At 50.6% G+C, this 21545-nt stretch overlaps 8 protein-coding genes across 8 annotated transcripts; 4 read left to right on the forward strand and 4 right to left on the reverse strand.

Moving 5' to 3' along the window:
• Positions 1–328: 328 nt before the first annotated feature.
• FIBRA_00931 (uncharacterized protein) lies at positions 329–3373 on the forward strand (the record flags this gene model as incomplete). Its single annotated transcript, XM_012322817.1, has 10 exons — positions 329–557; positions 611–909; positions 971–1044; positions 1100–1189; positions 1258–1565; positions 1617–1732; positions 1783–2541; positions 2610–2829; positions 2886–3058; positions 3119–3373. The coding sequence occupies 10 exons, from the start codon at positions 329–331 to the stop codon at positions 3371–3373; spliced, it is 2523 nt and encodes an 840-aa protein (XP_012178207.1).
• Positions 3374–3665: 292 nt separating this feature from the next.
• Positions 3666–4998, forward strand: FIBRA_00932 (uncharacterized protein; the record flags this gene model as incomplete). The annotated part of the gene is made up of 2 exons (XM_012322818.1): positions 3666–3940; positions 3993–4998. The coding sequence occupies 2 exons, from the start codon at positions 3666–3668 to the stop codon at positions 4996–4998; spliced, it is 1281 nt and encodes a 426-aa protein (XP_012178208.1).
• Positions 4999–6222: 1224 nt separating this feature from the next.
• On the forward strand, positions 6223–7776 carry FIBRA_00933 (uncharacterized protein; the record flags this gene model as incomplete). The annotated part of the gene is made up of 9 exons (XM_012322819.1): positions 6223–6309; positions 6365–6394; positions 6454–6797; positions 6855–7122; positions 7174–7245; positions 7296–7367; positions 7421–7530; positions 7596–7655; positions 7707–7776. The coding sequence occupies 9 exons, from the start codon at positions 6223–6225 to the stop codon at positions 7774–7776; spliced, it is 1113 nt and encodes a 370-aa protein (XP_012178209.1).
• Positions 7777–8975: 1199 nt separating this feature from the next.
• On the reverse strand, positions 8976–10323 carry FIBRA_00934 (uncharacterized protein; the record flags this gene model as incomplete). Its single annotated transcript, XM_012322820.1, has 8 exons — positions 8976–9045; positions 9115–9273; positions 9328–9512; positions 9565–9724; positions 9779–9904; positions 9969–10030; positions 10106–10116; positions 10236–10323. The coding sequence occupies 8 exons, from the start codon at positions 10321–10323 to the stop codon at positions 8976–8978; spliced, it is 861 nt and encodes a 286-aa protein (XP_012178210.1).
• A 354-nt stretch (positions 10324–10677) lies between these two features.
• On the reverse strand, positions 10678–12247 carry FIBRA_00935 (uncharacterized protein; the record flags this gene model as incomplete). The annotated part of the gene is made up of 4 exons (XM_012322821.1): positions 10678–10893; positions 10957–11166; positions 11219–11356; positions 11813–12247. 4 exons carry the CDS (start codon positions 12245–12247, stop codon positions 10678–10680), a joined length of 999 nt encoding a protein of 332 aa, XP_012178211.1.
• Positions 12248–12603: 356 nt separating this feature from the next.
• FIBRA_00936 (uncharacterized protein) lies at positions 12604–15398 on the reverse strand (the record flags this gene model as incomplete). Its single annotated transcript, XM_012322822.1, has 14 exons — positions 12604–13426; positions 13479–13510; positions 13567–13727; positions 13781–13979; positions 14032–14039; positions 14098–14446; positions 14496–14547; positions 14594–14683; positions 14746–14787; positions 14844–14997; positions 15053–15060; positions 15114–15156; positions 15210–15283; positions 15334–15398. 14 exons carry the CDS (start codon positions 15396–15398, stop codon positions 12604–12606), a joined length of 2100 nt encoding a protein of 699 aa, XP_012178212.1.
• Positions 15399–15672: 274 nt separating this feature from the next.
• FIBRA_00937 (uncharacterized protein) lies at positions 15673–16950 on the forward strand (the record flags this gene model as incomplete). The annotated part of the gene is made up of 3 exons (XM_012322823.1): positions 15673–16302; positions 16376–16456; positions 16507–16950. 3 exons carry the CDS (start codon positions 15673–15675, stop codon positions 16948–16950), a joined length of 1155 nt encoding a protein of 384 aa, XP_012178213.1.
• An 814-nt stretch (positions 16951–17764) lies between these two features.
• On the reverse strand, positions 17765–19098 carry FIBRA_00938 (uncharacterized protein; the record flags this gene model as incomplete). The annotated part of the gene is made up of 6 exons (XM_012322824.1): positions 17765–17992; positions 18043–18417; positions 18475–18585; positions 18637–18740; positions 18799–18879; positions 18954–19098. The coding sequence occupies 6 exons, from the start codon at positions 19096–19098 to the stop codon at positions 17765–17767; spliced, it is 1044 nt and encodes a 347-aa protein (XP_012178214.1).
• Between the last annotated feature and the right edge of the window lie 2447 nt (positions 19099–21545).

Genomic DNA, 21545 nt, shown 5'->3' on the forward strand with positions numbered 1-21545 from the left:
AAATAGCGACACTAATCCTTTAACACATTCGTGATTGAAACCTGTATGCCTCACAACTTGATGCACGCCGGAAACCTCAGTTTTGGCCTGCCACTAACGGTTGAAAAGTAAATCTGTGATTGGATTTTGTTGTAATTCTTCGGGAGAGAGCGAAGCCTATAGGCATTGGGTACCATATACAAGTGCGGGGGTTATGCTGTTGCATTAGCCTTTGAACGTTGCGATTCAGCTGGTGCCTCGTCGGACGCGAGTGGTTCAATGCGTGAGCGCGCAAAGCCTGAATACCTCTTCGATCGCCTCAGCCTGGAGTTATCAGCTTCTTGCCACCATGGCCGATGTATATACGCTCTTAACTCTCCCTAGTACATCCTCTGCATTCTCTGCGTTGTCGACTCGTATCAATGTCGTAGAGCCTGGGTCAGCATCTCCTCCCCGCAAGGTCGCTCGTTTGGACGCCGACTCAGATTCCGCCTCTGCGTCGAGACCGAAAACACATTCCGCAGGCAGTTTTTCTGCCATAGGAGCGTCGCTGGAGCTGAAAGTATTTGGAGCTCCCAGTGAGTATCGTGATTCAAATTATGACGGTGTTTCTTGGCCTCATACTTTCCAGTCAAGTTGATTGTAGATACTCGAGGTGATAATGACTTTCGCTTGGTCAAGCAGAACTGCCGTGCTCTTCTCGCCAGGGGAACTCATGAGAAGCTCTCAACGAGCCTTAATGACATATATAGAGCATGTCAATCAGTGGTATTAGTATATGGCAAGGGTGAGGGGATCTACGAGAACGTCAAGATTGAACTGGAGAGATGCATCGGCGGTCTATCGAGTGAACTCCTTGGGAACAAGTCCCAAGATACCGAATGGCTCATTCCGTTCAACGATGCCTGTGCTTGGTTCGAGAAGCAAGTGGTATGCTTGACCCATCCAGCTCTAATTGTATTGCAGATCCACTCAACTTCACTCTAATTAGGGCCTTCTACAATCATCACTGGCCTATTTAGACAGAGTATATGTACAAAGCAAGAAAGATCTTCCTACTATAAGGTGTGCGCTAGGGTTTATAGGCAATTGTTTCTTGGTACTCAGCTAAATGCTACAGGCGACTAGCATTTGAGCTTTTTGCGAGGGAAATATTGGAGAATGCGAGCATTATGCAGAGGCTTCAAGCGAGTATCAGATCATGGATTGAGTGGGAGCGAATGGAACGGTGTGTTATATTCCTCTTAATTCGAGCATGTTTGATGGTGTTGTCGTCAGAACCCCCCATAAGCTTCGTGATTGCATTCCTGAACTCAATCGACACCTTTTCAACCACGGCCAATTTCACGTTATCTTCGAATCACTCTACATGAAGCTTACTCATGCGTTCTATGTCAATGAATCGAACGAATTCGTTCAGAATGCGAAGAATACCGCGACAGACTTCTTGCAACATTGTAACCAGCGGCAGGTAGAAGAAGAGCAGAGAGTAGATGCTATTCTTCCTAGTTTCGTTAAAGAGGAAGTACTGGACACCACATATAGAGCGCTATTGAGTGGCCGGTTGGATTGGTTAACGAAAGGTGGTTCGTTGCTTCATGCTTGCGCTTTGTGAAAATAATTGACTGGTTACGTAGCTCTGGGAGGTCTTATGGAGCAGAAGAAAGAGAAACAACTGGGGATAATGTATCGTTTGTTTGCCCGTGTGGATGGTCTGAAGGTGCTTTGTGGTGCCTTCAAACTACATGTGCAGGTATGTTATGGGGTCGTTATTCGTCATTTGAAGCCTCAGCGTTTCCGCAGATTACGGCGCGGGACATCGTCAAAGACGTCGAACGTGACGAAGACATGGTGCACCGGCTCCTTGAGTTCAAATCTTTCTTAGACCGCCTGGTTGCAGCTGTTTTCGTCGATGAAATTACAGTACACCCTGTGGAACCAATGAAATCACCTGCGAATGCTGGGCCTTCTAGTGCAGGGCAAGGCAGTTTGACGAAGAAAGTTCCGAACAAAGAGTTTAGCTATGCCCTCATTGATGCATTTCAATCCGGATTCAAGGCCCGTCGAAACAAACCGGCCGAAATGATCGCCAAATACATTGATAGGGCTATGCGGAAGGGTCAGAAGGGCAAGAAAGACGAGGACTTTCAGGCCGAACTTGACGCGGCACTGGGCTTGTATCGGTTTACCGACGATAAAGACGTCTTCAGAACGTTCTATCACCGCGCACTTGCCAAGCGATTGCTGCTGGAGCGATCTGCATCTGATGATTTCGAGAAGGCTATGCTTAAACGGCTCAAAGAGCGTACGTCCTTGTATATCCTCCTCACGTTCAATTTGGCCTCAATCGTTTCCACAGAGTACGATCCTGAATTTGGAATGGGTGATCATATGTTCAACGATCTTGCGCTCTCTCGGGACACGATGCGTGAATATATCGAATATCGTTCTCGCTTTGGAGAGGTTGCACAAGCATCGGCTCAGAAACTCTCAGTCATGGTTCTTCAGCGTAGCTTCTGGCCCTTCACTTCTCGGACGCATGACGTCGACATCTCATCTTCGGTAAGAGTATTTCATTTGTCGTCTACTTCCAAACAGAGACCTGACCGCGTGTGTGTAACTGGCTATAGATGCAAGATGAACTTACGAAGTATCACAATTTCTACAAGAACAAGCATCAAGGTCACAAGCTTGACTGGGATCATGCCCTTGGTACGGCGACACTGAAGGCCAGGTTCAAAAACGGTGAAAAGGAGCTTTCTGTTAGTTTGTATCAAGCACTTGTCCTCCTATTATTCAATGAGAGCCCCGAGCTGTCGTTCAAAGAAATGAAGACGCTAACCCGTATGGGTAAGAATACGCCTTACGATTGTGAAAGCCACTGTCTGAATCCTGCGTTATTGTAGAGGATACGGAGCTCCGACGAACGCTTCAGAGTCTTGCGTTGGGCAAAAAGCGAGTGCTCAGGAAGGTGCCAGTGGGCAAGGACGTGAATGATGACGATACATTCCATTTCAATCTGGACTTTACAGACCCTAGATATCAAGTTCATATCAACTCAATTCAAGTCAAGGAGACGGTATGTACAACTTCAGATCAGCCAAGATTCTGCTTTTTTCTACTTATAAATATGCTACAGGCCGAAGAGTCGAAACGCACGCAGAGCTCGATTGAAGGTGATCGGAAACATGCCCTTGATGCCGCGATCGTACGGGTGATGAAGGCGAGAAAGGAGCTGTATTATGAACAGCTGAAGACGGCCACCATTGACGCAGTCAAATCTCACTTTGTCCCAGAGGTCAACATGATTAAACAGCGTATTCAGGGATTGGTGGAACAGGAATACTTGCGGAGAGACGAGGACGATATGAGTTTGTACATCTACGTGGCTTAGACTTTGTTGTTTGAGCTTAGCCGAAACCGTTGTCGTGAAGCTGTGCTTCCCGTCTGCTGTAACCGTAAGCATCTTGTCTCAACTTCCGAGTCCCTCTTGAACCACGTCTGAGCTCGTTGGACCCCGGACCCCGGTAGATGAAACTGAAGAGCCGACGACATTTCCTAAAGGGGGCTAGGTAAGGGCACGTGGTACCTCCACTAGGCAGCTCGGTGGCTCTCGAGAAGTGGCGATTTCAGTTCTTGACACTTGTTGCCGTCAAGATGGCTTTCATCCTTGACCATGAACCACCATGTCCCTCTCATCGTCTCCTCCTCCTCCGCTGGCCCATACTGGATCAACTCCGGCTGCAGAGGAATCACCTATCTGCGTTGGCCAGCGTGTCCGCTTTGACGTAGAATGTGTTCTTATCCCAGATCCAAATCCTGTGTCTAAAATGCCCCGCCTCGTCACAAAATCTTACTCGGTTCCCCTATGGAGACGTCGAGCTTTGGAGTCTGCTGTCTCTGATTCCGAGACAGACATAAGGGACGATGATCTCGTCATCCTCAAGGTCTCCGTGCCCAGGTGATTGCACTAAGCCCTGCTTGACCGTTAGCGCACTCTGAAGATATTCTAGCCTCGTCATAAAACCTCGTTCCCTGACCAGATCGGAATCCCTACGGCAGCCTCTGACACCGTGCATCGTGAACAGGGACGCTATCTGTGCTTCGGTTCCCGCTTCAGCCTCTGCGGGTCCGCAAGCGCGTAGGTTCCACGCCCGCTCCGCTTCGTGTCCACGGCGCGATCTCGTGACAGTACCGCTCCGACCATGCTGCCCCAACTGCTTCCATTCCACCGACGACTGTCTTCAACAAGGAGCGCATTGGCAGGAGAAATTCACCAAGGGCGCCCAGCGTAAGAGGAGCGCTAGTTTGGACGCACCATCCGGCACCCGTCTTCGTCGGCGCCTGTTGGATGTCATGCCCGGATTCGACGCTGTCATTGCCGTGGATGAAGTTGACAGAAAATGCGGGTCGCGAGCAAGTTGGGTGAACATTGACGACCGAGACGATGACGGAGTTGCACCCTACCTCACTCCTGCGGAACGAGTTGTTGTCACGGATGTTCGGATGGTAGAACATGAATGTTCTGGTCCCGTCGTTGGCACAAGGCGCGCTTTCCCCTCTTCATCCCCTGTGTTGGTTTCACTTCCAGTTGTTGGAGACGATGCACTCCCCTTGTCCGTCGCCCGGACTGACTTTTCGCGACTCCAATACGCCGAAGTGGACCGCAGGCATGCGCTGTACCTTGACCCTCTTATATTTGATGAGCTTGACTTATCCCTCATTAATTCGATACCCTCTCTTGACGCTCACATATCTGCGGATTCTACTGTTACCCATATACCCCAACCACATTCGCCTCCGAGATCTGCCTCAGCTCGCGCACCGTCCCCGATGTCACCGCCGTACACGCATGAGAAGTTTGTGCGGCCTGCGCCGTCAATAGGAACTCTACCCTCCGCAACCTCTGGGCGACGACGACCGTATATGCAGCTCCTGGGACCTGGATCGTTTCTCAAGGTATCTGCTGAAATTCTCAAGGGTGTCAGCATGAGCGGAGGGGCGCCATTGTCGGTCTAAAAGCTCACTGTGACTGCACTTGCGATAGTGCGCCTAAGTTGTCCTTATTGCGCTTGTCATCACATTGTTTCTGCTCATGTGAGTCTTCTATACCGGAGGACGAGTCAGACCGTGCGCTGACGCCTCTCCCAGTAGGAATTGCTTCTGTGCATGCTGTATTAATAAACATTTGGATAGCATATGTGACTGTTCATTGCCACGTATATATTATGCTGCCCTGCTACAGTGGATCAAATTATCTTAAAACTGAGAGCGACCGATGGTCTGATGGAGACCCATCTGACAAACGCTAGGACAGCCATCGCTATCGAGAGGCATGGCGATGGTACATTTGAGAAGATGGACCTTGTATGCTACCGACATGGATCAGACTGGGCTGAATTGTGCCAATCAGTCAAGATGTGTTGTAGCATGAGGAGCTGGATCAGTCGGAGACAGGCCATCTGTCGACTGTGGGTACGCATAGCACCGATATCACACCATCTGGCGGCAGCTGGATGCTAGCTGGATACCGCTGAGGACGACGCGCGAGGGTGAGCGGTATCTGGTGTGTTAGACCGCTGTAGGCCTGGTCGACAACGATGCGTCAGTGGGCGGCGTGGTTTGGGACGAATTACAACCGCGTGATCATTGCGTCGGTGGTGGCGGGCGCCACAACGTGGCAGCCGGTGGGATCACGTCGATTGGCGAGCGTCGATGTTACACACGAACGGGTATTTTTGCCAGGTCGGACCGCGGCAGTGGGCAGACAAGAGTCAAGCAGAGATGTGGTTCACTGGTCGTTGCACAGCCGATCCGCGCCCAGGATTGCTCACAACGTTGAGGAACAAGAGACGGTTGGCACAGGCCGTGCCTGTCGGAGCGACTGTGATGACCGTATAATTGGAGCGCATGCAGGCCTGAGAAACACAGGCGCTTATTATACGGGCGCCAATCGTGCTGCTGCTCCCGAGTCCCGACGCCGTCTCCTCTCGCCGACTGGCTCCTCCTCCTCCTCTGCCTGCTTGTTCTCTGCTGGCGCCTTCGGGCACTGTTCAGTGAGTCCCCCATCCTCCCCCTGTTCCTTGTTGCTCATCCGACCTCCTTCCAGTAATCTGTTTTCATTTCTGTCCTGTTGGGAGTCGTCAACGCTTGCTTGTCCATATCTCCCTTGAACTTTCCCTTCCTCGTCCCCCGTATTCCCACTGTTTACCCTCGTTCTCTCTTTATTTGTGACATATCGCCATGGGTGCATGTTTGTCGTCGGGTCCCGTGGACGTGAACGATGAGGACAAGAGGAGACATAGGGAGGCAGAGAAAAGTCTCAAAGAGGTATTTCCCTCCGCCTTGTCCCCCGCCATGAGCATGCTGAACACCCATCTCTTAGGCCAAGGCGCGCTTGGCAAAGCAGGTCAAGGTCCGGATCTCGTTTCTACTTCCCCAACGGTATTCACTCGTGCTCATCTTCCTTTATAGGTCCTTCTCCTTGGGTCCGGCGATTCCGGCAAGTCGACCATCCTCAAACAAATGCGCCTCATCCACCACGTCCCCTTTTCACCTCAAGAGGTCGAATCGTACCGTCAGCTCGTATTCAACAACCTCACTCACGGGCTCAAGTACCTTTTTGATGCCATGGAGGACATGGAGCTTTCTCTAACACCAGAGAACGAAGAATTGGCCCAGATGATAAGCGAAGCGCCCGACATCAAGGATGGAGAGCCATTTCCCTCGGAGTATCTCGAGCCATTGCGGAAACTGTGGGAAGACCCTATCGTTCAGAAAGCATGGGAGAGGGGAAACGAAGCTGCGTTACCAGACAAGTGAGTCGCTTCCGGAGCTCTAAGCCGTGTTCACCGAGCCAACGGCAATCTGTCCAGCCTTGTCTATTACTTTTCGGACCTGGATCGATTATTCGACTCCGCATACACCCCTCACGAACAAGATATCGTTCAAGCGCGTGCGCGTACGATTGGAATTACGGAGACGATCTTCCAGTTAAAGGATCATGAGATGCTTATGGTGGATGTCGGCGGTCAAAAGAGCGAGCGACGAAAATGGATACACTGCTTCCAAGACGTCACAAGCATCCTCTTCTTGGTCAGTCTCAGTGGTTACGATCAATGTCTAGTCGAAGACAAGGATGCGGTAAGATGCTTATTTCTCCAATGACGATAGGTCACTAATTACAGACACTAGAATCAAATGCAGGACGCGATGACAATCTGGGATTCCATATGCCATTCGCAGTGGTTCAAACAAACGTCCATCGTGTGTAAATTTACTTCATATGAGACGTAAACAGCTTATATGCGCTTCAGATCTTGTTCTTAAACAAGAACGACCTATTTGAGAAAAAGGTCGAGCACTCAGATATAAAAAATTTCTTCCCGGTACGTTGGTCGTGAATTTGGTAGTTCCTCCCGTCATACCTTCCCAACTTCAGGATTACGACGGCGAACCAGGCGACGCACGTACGGGTCGAGAATATTTCAAGAAACGATTTGGTAGGTTAGCGCAGAAGGCAGTTCAGAAAGAAAGAGATGTATACATTCAGTGCGTAATCGTCCTGCGTTGTAGTGTGTCTTGTTTGATGTCATGCGGCTGACGCCACTTTCAAGCACCACCACCGCCACAGACACAAACATGCTTCGAATAGTAATGGCTGCCGTTGAAGGCGAGTGTATGTTTCACATATTCATTGATTTGATTGGCTGACGTCATTTAATCAGAGTGAGTGTTCATCCCCCTTCTACCCCTCCCCCAATACCTTTGTTCGGGTCCAAAGCACCAGATGGTTAATTGCGCGACCAAACCATTTCTCAGCATTATTCTTCGGCAAAGCCTTCACACTGCGGCCCTCATCTAGTTTTTGTCCTATCTTATTTGTTTTCACATCCTTCACGACCTATTCCGGACTTTCACGCATCTGTAACGCTGTCCTACTTCCATATACATTCTACCCCTAATCTGAGGTCGCGTCTCGTTCGACTCTTGCTTTGCCTCGTTCCCGCACTTCAGCTTCCCTGTGCAATATGAACACCTTTCTTTTTATTTTTCTGGTACTCTGGTCAGCAGTATAACTCATCGATGTCTTTTTCTCCATCTGGTATTCTCCCGTGGCCGACCTTGGGAATATTCACGCGCCGCCCTGTCAATGTGTGTATGGGTTTATCGCCTCTCAGCACCATTATTAGCAACAATGTGGGTGCTTCCCACGCAGTTCCTGCGGTCATCCTCCATATCTCATATTTTGGGTTGCTCAGATTCGAGATATAATGTTGTAGTCCCTGTGGACGCCACGGCATCCCCGGGTGTCGCAGCTGGGTATCGATCATTCCAGCGAGGATTACGCGGCATCATGCTGTCCAAGCGGCTCGGTCGATGTTGTCACCACCGACTACTTAGGTGGCTGCCAAAGCCGAAGAACAGGAACAGCAGGTTGACAGCAGGTCCGACCTTGTCCTTGGCTGGGCGGTGCATAGCCATTACGTTTAACCGGAGTTTGCCATCTGTCATCACGGGTTATGATACCACCGTACTAATTGCACTTGCCCGGTACGCCTTCTGGTGTATATATATTATCTTATTTTCTACTTTTGCGCTCACGAGCGAGGATACTTCCCATATGTCGAGCACGCCCTAGGTTCGGTTCCTCATGGGTAATATATATCCATTCGTTCTTCATAGTCTGCTTCGCTTGGCGTTCGCGTCCCCCAATTGCCGGTTGCCCAACCACGATCATCGCGCGCTCCGCGTGCAATCTGGAATAAGCGCCTAGACAATAGCGCATGCGTCTGAGCGGCCGGTAAGCATTTAGCTGATATGTCAGGATAACTTCTTTCAGGATCAGAATAGAACAGATATATTCTGAGCGTTATTCCGCATAGATTGCATGCACGTGTGCCTCGGACATGCTCCCATGGCATAACTACTAGCTGAGTGTTACGGCCGGCCGCGCGCCTGAGCTACCAAACACCATCCATCTCAGCTCATCCACATCAGATGCCTGATCCACCAGTGACTTCGAGTGTGTGTCCTGATACGTAGGAGGCGAGCGGCGACGCGAGGCTAGTGGCAAAGATCCGCCGGTCAGCGATATGGCGATTGAATGATGAGAGGAGGTGAATCAATACTGACAAGAGAATGCCCGCTGCTGCTTCATCGGGAGATGCAGGTCTCCCGAGAGGAATGCCCGACGTAGCCGAAGCACCGCCACCCACGGCTTTCGGAATACCCAGAGCGACCTTCTTGCCGTCGATTTCGATGCTCGCGCCTTCCTCCTTGGCCGCCGTCAAACTTAAGAGGCAGTTGAGTTTGCTGTCAAACAGCGCAGTTAAAGCTGCCACACACCGAGTTTGGATATAACCGAAAGCAATAGTGTTCGCCCTGACGTTGAACGCACCCCACTCCTTACAGATAGTCTTGGTCATGCCAATGACAGCTGCCTTGGCAGACGCATAGTTGACCTGACCCACGTTGCCATGCAGACCGGCGACGGACGAAATGTTTACGATCGACCTGTTCTCTGTGTTGCCCTTCATGACATTTAACAGATCAGCGTATAAGAATCGGGGCAGGAATCCAGACCTTGATACGCATGTGCGGGGCAGCAGCACGAACGAGCCTAAAAGGCGCGCGGACATGCACCTTCATAATGATGTCAAACGCCTCGTCAGGGGTGGTATGAAGCATGCGGTCGTATGTGAAACCAGCGTTGTTAATGATGTGATTGATCTTTCCGTATTTTCTTGGAAACTGTCAAAAAACAAACAGTCTATATGCAATGGAAATCTGCACTGACTTGATGGTGGCCTCAATTACTTTCTGTGGGAAGTCGTCTGCACCGACATCACCGCCAACCGCAAGAGCATCGCCTCCTGCCTTCTTAATCTCATCCACGACTATTTGGGCTTTCTTCTCGTCCAAGCTGCATAAGTTTGTTTCGTGATGTGATCATGAGGGCAGGTAGATCGGTAGAGGCGAATACACACTCTGTGACTACAACCTTTGCACCTTCCTTTGCAAAGAGAAGTGCGGCGCTACGTCCAATTCCCTATCACAGTCATGTATGAGCCATCAAAGTTGGGCGTCCAGGAGAAATGATGCCAGTCATTCATGACCGACGTACCTGCGCGGCGCCTGAGGGTGTGACCGGTACAAATAAAATTGAGCAAACGATTCAGACAGCACAGCAAAGTGCTAGACGATGCAAACTGGAGACTTGGAGCAGGCCCCAGCGCCTCGTCCACACAACGAACCTGTAATGATCGCGACTTCTCCGGCCAATAGGCCGCGGCCATACGAGTTGGTGATATGGCCAGCAACTTGAGAGAGACGGTCAGTCATGTTGTTAGAAGAGGTTTGGGTAGGAAGAGGAGGAGAGAGAGAGAGAGAGAGAGAGAGATGTCGGCGTGAGCTAGGCCAACGCTGTGCTACTGTCTCCGGGAAATCATGTGCAATCCACCCTCGGCGTCCTCCCGGCGTCTATGCGGGGAACCTAAAGGCCGGGACTGGGCTTGTACCCAGTGAAAGTAGAGTCGACAAACACCTGAGCACGTCGATTTACGCTTTATGGCTCAGAATGCATGTACTTTGATAGGCTTCATCATACAAGAGGGTGCCGTTCTCCTCAGAGAGCGAAAGACTCAAATCCATCCTCGCGTTCTGCCAAATTATATATTCACATGATACATCCACGATTCATAGGAAGCCACCGCTTTTTCCTGACCCGAATCGGTCACTCAATCCCCTGGCATCCCGGATGAATTTCTCGCGCGACTTGTCGTCCATGAGCCGACCAGAAAGCGCCATATCCCTGGTGTGATCCCAAATAGCAGGCGGTCCCTCCTCGTCTTTGTCCTCCGATGGTGCCGCCCGTGCGTGCCGATCCAACAAGGTACTACCGCGGACCTTCCTCTGTGTAAGCCGCAATCCAGTCAACTATGTCCATCCGTGTTCAGAAAACAGGCGGAGACTAACCGTATGCTCCTCCACTCCTCGCCTCACTTCCTCCTCTTGTTTTCTTCGCTTCCTCATCTCCCTCTCTTCATCTGGGCTCATGGCATCGGCGTCCGTTACTCGGCGTCGTTTCCCCGCTACCTCGTCTGCGATCCGCTGTTGTCGCTCTGCAGGTGTCTCGGTCCACAGGGAATTATCAGAATTACGCGCTGGGGCGGCGCTGCGCGCAAACTGGCGTGGTCGTTTGAGTCGCGTGGGATCAATTGCTGGGCGGTGAGCGTACGCCATCATAAACGTTACTGGTCTGGACAACGGAAGAAAATGTGCATTCCAAGGCAGACTTACATTCTAACAAATCGGATGAGGACGGCGGGACAAGCATCCATTCCTCGCGCTTCAACGCTTGTGGTTTGCTCGCCTCCTGCAACAGACCCTGATCAGAATAGCCCGGAAGGATCAAAACCCTTCGCAACAAAGTTCATAGTGTTAGGAGTGCATCTCTATTCAGTTGACTCCTTCCATACTGGAAACGGCACGAGGCCTCTCGTCTGGTAACCCGTGTCCGCGATGGCGATTAGCGGCGAGACTGGATATTCTGACCATGGGCAGACAGGATAACCATGATGCATAAACATACCTGCAAACCGTAGCGGGGATTGAAAATTGAACAACATGGGAAGTGTCCGAGAATCACCGCACAGTGGCATATGTGATGCCTCATGGCCGAAAGCTTCGGTTCAATACAACGCATGTGTCTAGAGCCCGTTCTGTATAGCACAAGAGTGGAGTGGAGTGGAGTGAAAAGGTCATCATCCAAATCAACCCTTTCCCGCGAGGCAGGCTGGTGTTCCCGAACAACACGAACGCTCGCGCTCACCTCGATTTGTTTCCGGCGACGCTCTTCCCTCTCCAGGAACTCCTTCACTCCATCCTTCTCCTCCACAACCAACCCAGCTGGTAATGGAGAAGGCCCGTAATCATCATCGTCTTCATCAAATGATTGGTGCTGACCCGCCATGGAGGGAGGGAAAGCAGGACCAAGGACTCTCTTGGAAGTAGACCCCCCTTGAGCTGAGGGGGATGGTGCGGGGTCTCTAGACGTTAGCATGTCTGGAGGGAGAGCGGGGGCGTAATCATCCTCGTCCTCGTCTTCGTCCTCATCCGGTGGAGGTGGCATAGGGTGGGCCGTCACCTGTGGAGGAATCTGTGGTTCTATTGCTGCTGAGGGCATGGGGCCCTCATTCTCCGACTCTTCTTCAGGTGTTGGAGGTCTGGCAGACAAGATATGAGCAGGAACAGTGGGCCCTATCATGGTTGCTGCAAGTTGTGCATTGGTTGTACACGAAGAGATTCAGAAACACAAGTGTATGTATGCGAGTCACGTGTATGCCCCGATCATGTCCTCGATCACCGCCCCGCGGCAATGAACATATTTCCGTAAACAAGAGTTAGTTGTTCGATGCTCTATCCCCCGGGAACGCAACAGCCCCGATTTTGGTGAAAACCAAGAGCCAGACGTATTTCATGTCGCATGTACATTTCGCCGTCACCATTTGAAATCGGGATGCATCCCTGCAGTTTACAGTAGTTCTGTTTACAGTACTTAACGCTCTATTCATACAAGGGCCGACGAACATTGAGAAGCTTCGTGATTCTAGTAAAATATGCTCAAGACTCCTTCTGCATGGCAGCCAACTCCTCCTTCAACTTCTTCAGCTCCTCCACCGCCGCGACAACTTCCTGCTCTAGCTCCGGAGTTTTAGGCGTCTGGCCTTTGAGGGCCCTTACCTTTTGTCCCTGCTCGGCCACTCTCTGCTCCCATGCTAGCACTTCCACCGACTTTGGCTTCTCGTCCTGTGCAGCCGCTTTGTCCGCCGCCTTCTTTGCTGCTACCGCTTTCCGTTTCGACATGCCCGGAACGACGTGCGTCGCGTCGGAGTTGGGCTCAGGTGTGCCATCTACCGGCTTGTTTCCTCCAAACTTTGCCCTCCACACTTCTGCCATCTTCTCGTCGATGCGCTTGAACAGATGCTCAGGCGTACCGATCCGGTGTCCTGGCAGGATGTCCGTCGCTAAGACCTCTGGGATGGTGCGTGCAGGTGCGTTCAGTTGCTCCAGCATGGATTCAGTTGTGGTCGGCATGTAGGGGGAGACGAGTGCGGAAAGGACGTAGATGAGGTTGATGGCTCGCGATACCACCTGTGCGCAGCGCTTCGGATTTTCGTTCATCAATGCCTTGTTCAAGCCAGAAGCTTGTAAGTAGAGGTTCCCGCGGGCAGACAGGAGCATGACTATCTGGAGGCCAAGGCGCAGCTTAACGGACTCCAAGGCATCGAGGTACTCTTTCAACAGACCGTTCACCTCAGAGATGAACTCGGCGTCAACGTCGTCGTTAGGGGACAGCGGGCCAGGTACATCTCCGCCATCAGGAATGACACTATCGTATTGCGACGCAACGAATTTCAGAGCACGGTTCACAAAGTTTCCGAAACTGCAGGAAGAATCAGAGAATGCTGCACACATTGAGTTTCATCGAAGCTTACTTGTTAAGGAGGACATTGTTATTTGCCGCAATCTGAAGAGGGGCATGCAATCAGAAGAATACATTTGCTATACTTATGGATCACGTACGCAATCGGCCCAGGAGAACATGGCGTCCGCAGTCTCTGGCCTTGTCGAGATCAAGTAATATCTCCATACCGAAGTCGGGATTCCAGTCTCCTTGGCGGCTGGTCCGAAGACACCACGATTATGACTTTTTGAGAATTTTCCGCCTTCGTAGTTCAAGTATTCTGCGCGACACATTCAGTCTCTGAGGAAAGTAGTCCCGTTAGGATATGCTCACCGGTAGTGGATAGATGGTACAAAGTTGTCCACGGCCGGCCATCACCTAAGAGAATAGCAGGGAAGTAGATAGTATGGAAATAGACGTTGTCTTTTCCCATAAATTGATACAAGCGGACGTTTCTGTCGTTCAACCACCATTGACGCCATTCTTGTGTGTAGTTGGCGGTGATACTGAGGTAGCCGAGGGGTGCATCATACTACAAGCTCGATTAACCCCCAGGGTTGCAACACCGAACGATGAAAGCTCACCCAAACGTCTATATGAGAATGTCTTTTGAGCTCGAACATTATAGACTCAAATTGCATAAAACTCACAGAGAACTTTCCCCTTCATGCCATGGTCATCTTCGCCTTCCACCACCGGTACAGGAACACCCCAGGTCAAGTCTCTTGTCACAGGGCTAGGGCGAAGCCCAGATTTTAAACGAGCATCGATGAGTTCCCCATCAGCATTGATGACCGCATTCGGCGACCATTTCCCCTCCTTCCACGACTTCTTAATCCATGCTTCCGTCTTAGCCTGAAGAGAATCCAGCTTGACGTACATGTGCGAGGACGAGCGAGTTGTCACGGTGTGTGTTTTGTTCACGAGACACCGGGGATTGATGAGGTCTATAGCGTCCAACGTCCGGCTACATACGTCACATTGGTCTCCACGAGCATCCTGAAATTATGCGTAAGCGGGAAGATCGAGTTATCGAGGTGACACTTACATCCGCACCACAATGCGGGCAGGTTCCCTCGACAAATCGATCTGCCAAAAATCTGAAGATCCGTAAGTTAGTGATCCAACTATATGCGGTGTGCTTACTTGGAACACCCTTCGCAATATGTTTGGTCTTTAATCTGCTTTTCTAGGAAGCCATTTTTGAGGAGCCCGAGGTATATATCCTGGCAGATTCTACAGTCGGAGGGCGTACATGAGTACAGAAATTTTTGACGGAAGAGAATATGCGCACTCACTCGGTATGAAGAGGAGTCGATGTTCGTCCAAAATGATCGAAGCTGTGCAAAGTTTTCCGGTAAGGTTAATGAAGCGACGGACAGTCTATCGTACGCACCTCAGCTGGAACCAGTTATATGTCTCTACATGGAGAGCATTATACTTATCGCATAGCTGCTTAGGGGTGATGCCTTCCTTCAAGGCTTGTGTTTCTGTTGCCGTACCATACTCGTCTGTACCACACACATAGAGCGTTCTCCGATTCCTGGCACCTAGAAGATCCTTGAGTATGAAGTACTATCTTAAGGATTGATCCTAGATGCGTACGATTATAGCTACGTGGCAAGTAGTTGGTCGTGTGCCCAAACGAGTCAGAGAGAACGCTTACCGAGCGAAAACGTCTGCGCTCAGAGTACTTCCAATTATATTACCTACTCGCATACCTTCAGTGGTCTAAGATCGCGGAAAAACAGTATTACCGTACCAAGATGGGGTACATTGTTGCAATAGGGAAGAGCGGATGTGATCAAGATATTTTCCTCTCCTTCCTTGGGCAATCTAAATTCTAGTTAAGAGGTACCTCGCCAGACGCTGCATGAACCACTTACATGGTTTCTCCGGGCTTGGGGATCACACGCAAAAGCCCCTCCGCCTGTCGGATGTTCTGATCCATAGCGAAAGGCGCGATATTGGACGAGAGAATGAAGACCGTCTTCTGTGGTAAAGTGAGTCAGGCTGAGGCTGTTACACCTTTTGAGATCGCGATCGATATGACTCGCGGGTGCGTCTAGCGCGCGTAACGCGGCTCGGGGAGGTGTAACTCTGCTCGTATCTCGTCTGCGCACTGGCCTGTAATCTAACTCCTGTACGTCAACTTTAAGACCGATGTGTCGACCCCACTTGTACTGAGTCGTATTTTTCAGACCATCTATTCAGTCTCGCGTTCCATGACGCCCGGACTTGAATCGCATGTGATCGCGGGGCATGCAGCTGATGCCCTCGCAAGCTTGACCGCTTCCCAAGTCGCCTTCTTGAAATCCGTCCCGAAAGCAGAGCTGCATGCACATCTGAATGGCTCTATTCCTCTTCCAACTCTCCAGGAGCTCGCTCATCAATACATCCTCGAGCATGATCCACAAACGGACGGCCATTCTCCCGAGCTGGACACACTACGCGCATCTGTCGAGGGCCTCCTACAAGGCGTCGAACTGAACGAAATCCATGAATTTTTTGGGCTCTTCCCGGCAATATATACTCTGACTTCAACGCCGGCCGCCCTCGCTACTGCTGCTCGCGCCGTTCTGCAATACTTCTTGTCATCTGATGACGGCTACCCATCGGCTGCATATCTAGAGCTTCGTACCACGCCCCGGGAATCATCTTCCATGAATCGTCTGCAGTATCTTGAGTCAGTCTTGGGCGAGATTGAGCAGTATCCCGAAGACAAAGCTGCATTGATTGTCAGTTTGGATCGGCGCATGAGCGCGGATGTCGCTGCAGAGTGCATAAATTGTGCCATACAGCTGAAGCGGAGCGGTAGAAGAATAGTTGGCGTTGATCTCTGCGGCGATCCAAAGGTGCGCACTCGTTGAACCTCTCGCGATGCCATACGTGCTGCTGGAGGTCCGGATTTGTCGGTACATGTAATAGGCAGGAAACATGGAAGAGTTTGCAGTGCATTTCCGACGAGCTAAAGAAGCCGGTTTAGGCATAACTCTCCACATTGCGGAGGTACGTGCCATGGCCAACAATCATACCCTTGTAAATTGACATATCTCTAGATCGAGGAGAGCCCTGCCTCGGAAATCCTTCAACTCTTGTCATTCCAGCCTGACAGGCTGGGGCATGCTACTTTTCTTGACTCAAATGCGAAAGATATCGTTAAGAGAAACAAATCTTGCATCGAGATTTGTCTCTCATCCAACCTGCTGTGCAAAACCGTGCAAACTTTAGACGTCCATCACATCCGCTACTATCTTGAACATGACCACCCCATTGCCATCTGCGTTGAGTGTCTCCCTTATTTTATATCGACGGGCTTATCTTATTCAATAAACCTGCAGACTGACGACATTTTACCTTTCCGCAACTCTCTTCTCGCCGAATATGCTATGTTGATGGCAGCCCCACCTCTCGGGCTTGGACTGACCGAAGAAGAAATAGAAGAAATCGCAAAGATGGGCATGGAGTGCCGGTTTAGACTGGGTGCGAGGATGCATAAGTAGAATATAGGCTTCAACTGCGCGTGTGATATATTGCGGCCGTATGTAGTGAATGTCTTGTATGAATAGAATATATCCCTCTCAGATCCGTTCTCTGCGATTAAACTGACCTGTGTACGCTACCGATTGAAGTTCGTGCAGTCGCTAAGTTGCACCGCGCACTCAAGTCGAGCTCCGACGGACAGATCCGGATCCAGGCGGAGACAATATGGAGCCTGCCCTAAACTTGTGGTCGTATATAAGGACCCCTCCGCCCTTGATTATTCTCCATTCTTGTGCTCGGGCACGTACTGTCGCCAGTGAGGTCTATACCGAGGCACAGTCTTTTGCTGATTGCAAATTACACATCCGAACACGTCTGTTGGCTTCGGCCTCCAGCAATTTTTGGAAAACTCTTCTTGACGAGAGGGTTGCTTACTGTGAGCATGTATTGTGTAGGATTTAGAGCGAATAAAATTTTTTCTGGACATATTCTTTCTGATTGTGAAGTATGCTTGGCCGGTAATGCTGTGATGAGCTCCATTGTGAATGTTTGGAGAAGTGGATGTTGAGATTGTGCTATTTATTTGAGTAATTCTGAAATGGAAGCAAAATACATGATTCTGTCAACTGTGCAACTTAAAGTTCTTCATATCATGAAGACAGGACCCAGTGTTTACCATATAGAATCACTCATGAATGGGTAGTACATGATGATATTTAGTCCAGTGTGGCATGGTCCTTGACAATAAAAAAAGAATACAACATGCAGTACAGGTAGTGTATGGCAATATGAAGTCCAGAAAATATCCTACAGTCCATCTACAAAGGAAACATCCTAATAGGCTGAATACCTCTCCATAGGTGGAGGATATCCTCGCGATCCCACGTTGCTGTACAGCTGTTGGCCGCTAACACCGCCCACAAGGCTTGCAGGAGCGCCACCGTGATAGCTGCTGACTACGTCGTCTTCGTACTCCACTCCAGGAGAACCACCCACGAGCAATGGATCTTTGATTTCCCAAACTGTCGCCTTTGACCCGACCGAGAACTCCAAGTCTTCTCGCTACGAGAGAATTAGACTACCGCAAGGCGAAAGCGCAGTGAGAGGCGTACCGTAATACTATCCCAGTATTTATAGACCATCATCACGCTGAAGAGCATGCAGAGGGTGAAGAAGAACAGGCCGTCGATGTAGTGCTTGACGGCGTTGCAAATAGTGCCGCTGAATGCGAACAACAACACCTGAGCGATCGTGTAAGCGGCTGTCCCGAAGAAGATGTCGCCGATGGGCCAGCGGTCCTCCAATGTTCGGATGATGAGAATCAGCTGAGAGATGATGTAGATTACGACACAGACGACGGGCCAAATAAAGTAGATGACCCATAGGCCAGTCGGTTTCGTAAAGCTGAAGTGCGCAAAATTCTTGAACGTCGCGATCGCGACGAAAAATGTGACGCCGAATACAGCAAGAATCGCCAGACGAAGGAGCTGTATGGAGCTCAGCACGAGGCGCGAAGCATAGAACTCATCGACGACGCTACTCACCCACAAGGATATGGGTGTGCCATCTTCGGCGAATTGGAAGCCCACGAAGCCATTGATGAGAAGACAGACGTAAGCCGCCGCAATTAAGCCGTTATAGACTGCTGCAAAATACTAGTACATTCATTCATGCGTGCGCTCGCAGGGGATGGCAGGTAGACTCACTGGATAGCTGACATTGCCAATTGGGATCACACCCGAATCAAGAAAAAGCGCCAGCAACTCAATAATCGCGTAAAGATAGAACAACATCAAAATTTCCTTTCGTCCTGCAGCGCAAGAGGATGGGAATCGCGTCCCCAGACGAAGATAACAGGCAACACGTACCGATGGCGGTATATTTACTTCGTACGTGAAAAATCATAATCGCAGCCATAATGATGGCGACGATGTGGATAACAGACGTCGCTAATAAGCCAAATGAAGGATTAAAATCCAAAAATACATGCTCGGGTAGAGGGTCGGGTAGAGTTGCTTCTTACCGGGCTGAAAAATCAACGTTCCCGCAATAACCACATTCCTGCTATAACAGTTGGGCTCTATGCCTTGATCTGAGCCAACGAGCGGGCAGACCACCAGCGCTGCGGTCTCGCATATCGAGTCGAAGGATCCAAACTGAATGCCCATGATGCGTGAAGGAGGGACGAGTCAAGAGAGCGTGAATGGGATCCTCAGCCGAACGACTGGACACGACGTAAAGGCAGACTTGAGAGCCCTGGAGGGAGGTCAGGGAAGACCAGCGGGGACAGCAAGAGACAGTCCGGTGAGGCTGCGAACGCCAGAAGGGAGGGCGACGGGTCGGACGGTGACGACGAGGGAGCCTCACTGGAGTGACCGAGGCAGACGAACGCTGTCACATCGGCGGTCACTCTGTCACACAAGTAGCGCGGAGCCTCTCGTGGACTTTGCGTGGACCAAACTTGCATGCATGCCTACCGTCAGCTTCTAACTCTGAAAATTTGTGGAAATTGTGACAATCACTGAAATTTTCAGAACAGGTGCGTCCGTGGTTCTGAAGGGCTGCGTGGGGCGAAGACTCAGACTTCAAAGAACGCGCTGGACCATGATAGCGTATGGCGTGCGGCCCTTCGGGCTTCAGTAAGCACTGCGAGTGGGACCGTATGATCAGACGACTCCCTTCGACCTCGTCCTATTCTGCCAATAAGTCCCCGTGGATGAAGTTGTCGATCCAAATGCACTGCCCGTCCGCGTGAACCCAGTGCATGTGCTCTCGGTGCCTTTATCAGTCAGTGAGATGGTCCTGCATTTCAACACTTGAGGCAATGTTTTTATTGTTAGCTTAGATTGCTGCCACCAATTCATCCGTGTATAGTTTAGCATTTGATTTTGTGAGACTTGCAGAATCACACCGGACCACACACCGCTTTCTATATCAAACGATTACTAGTAAGTACTGCCAGTGCTGTTTCTCTGATTCTTGGATCAGGCTGCGGGTACAGCAATCGTTGGACTTGGTCAATGAACTATCAGATGGAGCCAGTACCAAGTAAGCTCGCTATCTCGCAGAACACGTTTACCCCTCTCCATCTCCGCTCGTCCACAATCTTCCAGAGATATGGTTCTGTCGTGATGCCACGAACTCACAAAGGTGTGTATTCATCGCCACGGTGGCTCACCTTCATCGATACCTGGGTGGTGATGATATCGGAACACAAAGTCTATGCACCACCGAGAACTTACTTTCGCGGCCCCACCTTAGCCCTACGTCAGAAGGTGGGATATCTCATCTCATCGCTCCAGTAACAACTAAACAGAATCTAATGATCACAACTGGTAAGACTGGTGGCACAGTATTGATGCGGTGGCAGACGCGCGAATGTAGCCGTTACCCCGTGGTAGTCAGATGAATATCCCGCGCAGCGCCGTTGATCGGTGCAAAATGAGTGCAAAATCTTCCACAAGCGGGCGCTATACATCAGGGTCGTGCAGAACGAGAATGGTGTAACGAAAATGCTTCGCGTACTTCGTACCGAGAACGTCCCGTGGTCCGTGGCCGGCCCAAATATGATTTGGCATGGGTAATATATACAATTGGCATTGCAGGTGCGCTGTTAGCACGGCAGCTGGTGAATGGGTAGTGCGCATGAGACTTTTGAATGTTTAGTCCCTGAAACTTAAAGCCACGGCTGTCTTTGTCCACACCTCTGAACATGTGTGTGTGGCTTGGCTGCAAAACTTGATCCACTTCCGGCTCTAGGATTCAACTTGTCAGCAATCAGAGCCCTCACGCTAGGTTACGACGGTCCACTCGCTTGTGACATTGTTTCAGTTTTGGCAGAGCAAAATACGTTGGTGATACTATCTCACCAATGTGCCGGTAATACACTGAGTCAGGCTCCCGAAACCGACAGCATGGACACGGGCATGACAGCCCCATCCGTTCAATACTCGGTATGATGGGCCACTTGTTCATCCCCGCCGATTTTTTGCGCCAATCTTAGAGGCGCAGGAACAATGGGGTAAGCTCACAAGAGTCGATGCGTTCTACATACAGCAGGCGAATTTGCTACGAGCAGTGATGGTCTGCGCACCGGGCCGAAAGTAGTACGCATGAGTGCGTCAGCCTTCCTGAAAGGTTGAACCAGTTTACAAAAATTTAGGGAGAACATGGCGCTCCGGCTGGGGTCCGGCAACGGTGATTGGGAAAGCACACCTCCCCTGCAGCCGGTGTCCCACTGTGAGAAACGCCGCATGTGTCGAGTCACTGTGGAACAAGTGTTGAATGAGGCAAATGTAAATACACGGAACAGCGGATTCTGTAAGGGTAGATGAATGGATGATATGCTTGAACCGCAGACCTACCGCCGCGAACAAATGGCCTCGGGAAACTGCCGCGAATGGGGACAAGCGGGCGGCATTTTTTACGCATATGTCCGAATGGTTCACCACATCCTTGTGGCCAGCAGCCCCAAGTCGCCGATCTGAGAGGAGAATGCGGGTGAATAGATTACGTGATAAGTAACATAATTGAGGTGCAGTCGCGGCGCAGCTGCCAATCAATCCGGACTTGCGACATGATTGGACTTGTTGGTTGTTGCGCGGGAGGGGGGGGG

The sequence above is a fragment of the Fibroporia radiculosa genome (genome assembly GCF_000313525.1).
Source record: "Fibroporia radiculosa TFFH 294 genomic supercontigs, scaffold419, whole genome shotgun sequence".
NCBI lineage: Eukaryota > Fungi > Basidiomycota > Agaricomycetes > Polyporales > Fibroporiaceae > Fibroporia > Fibroporia radiculosa.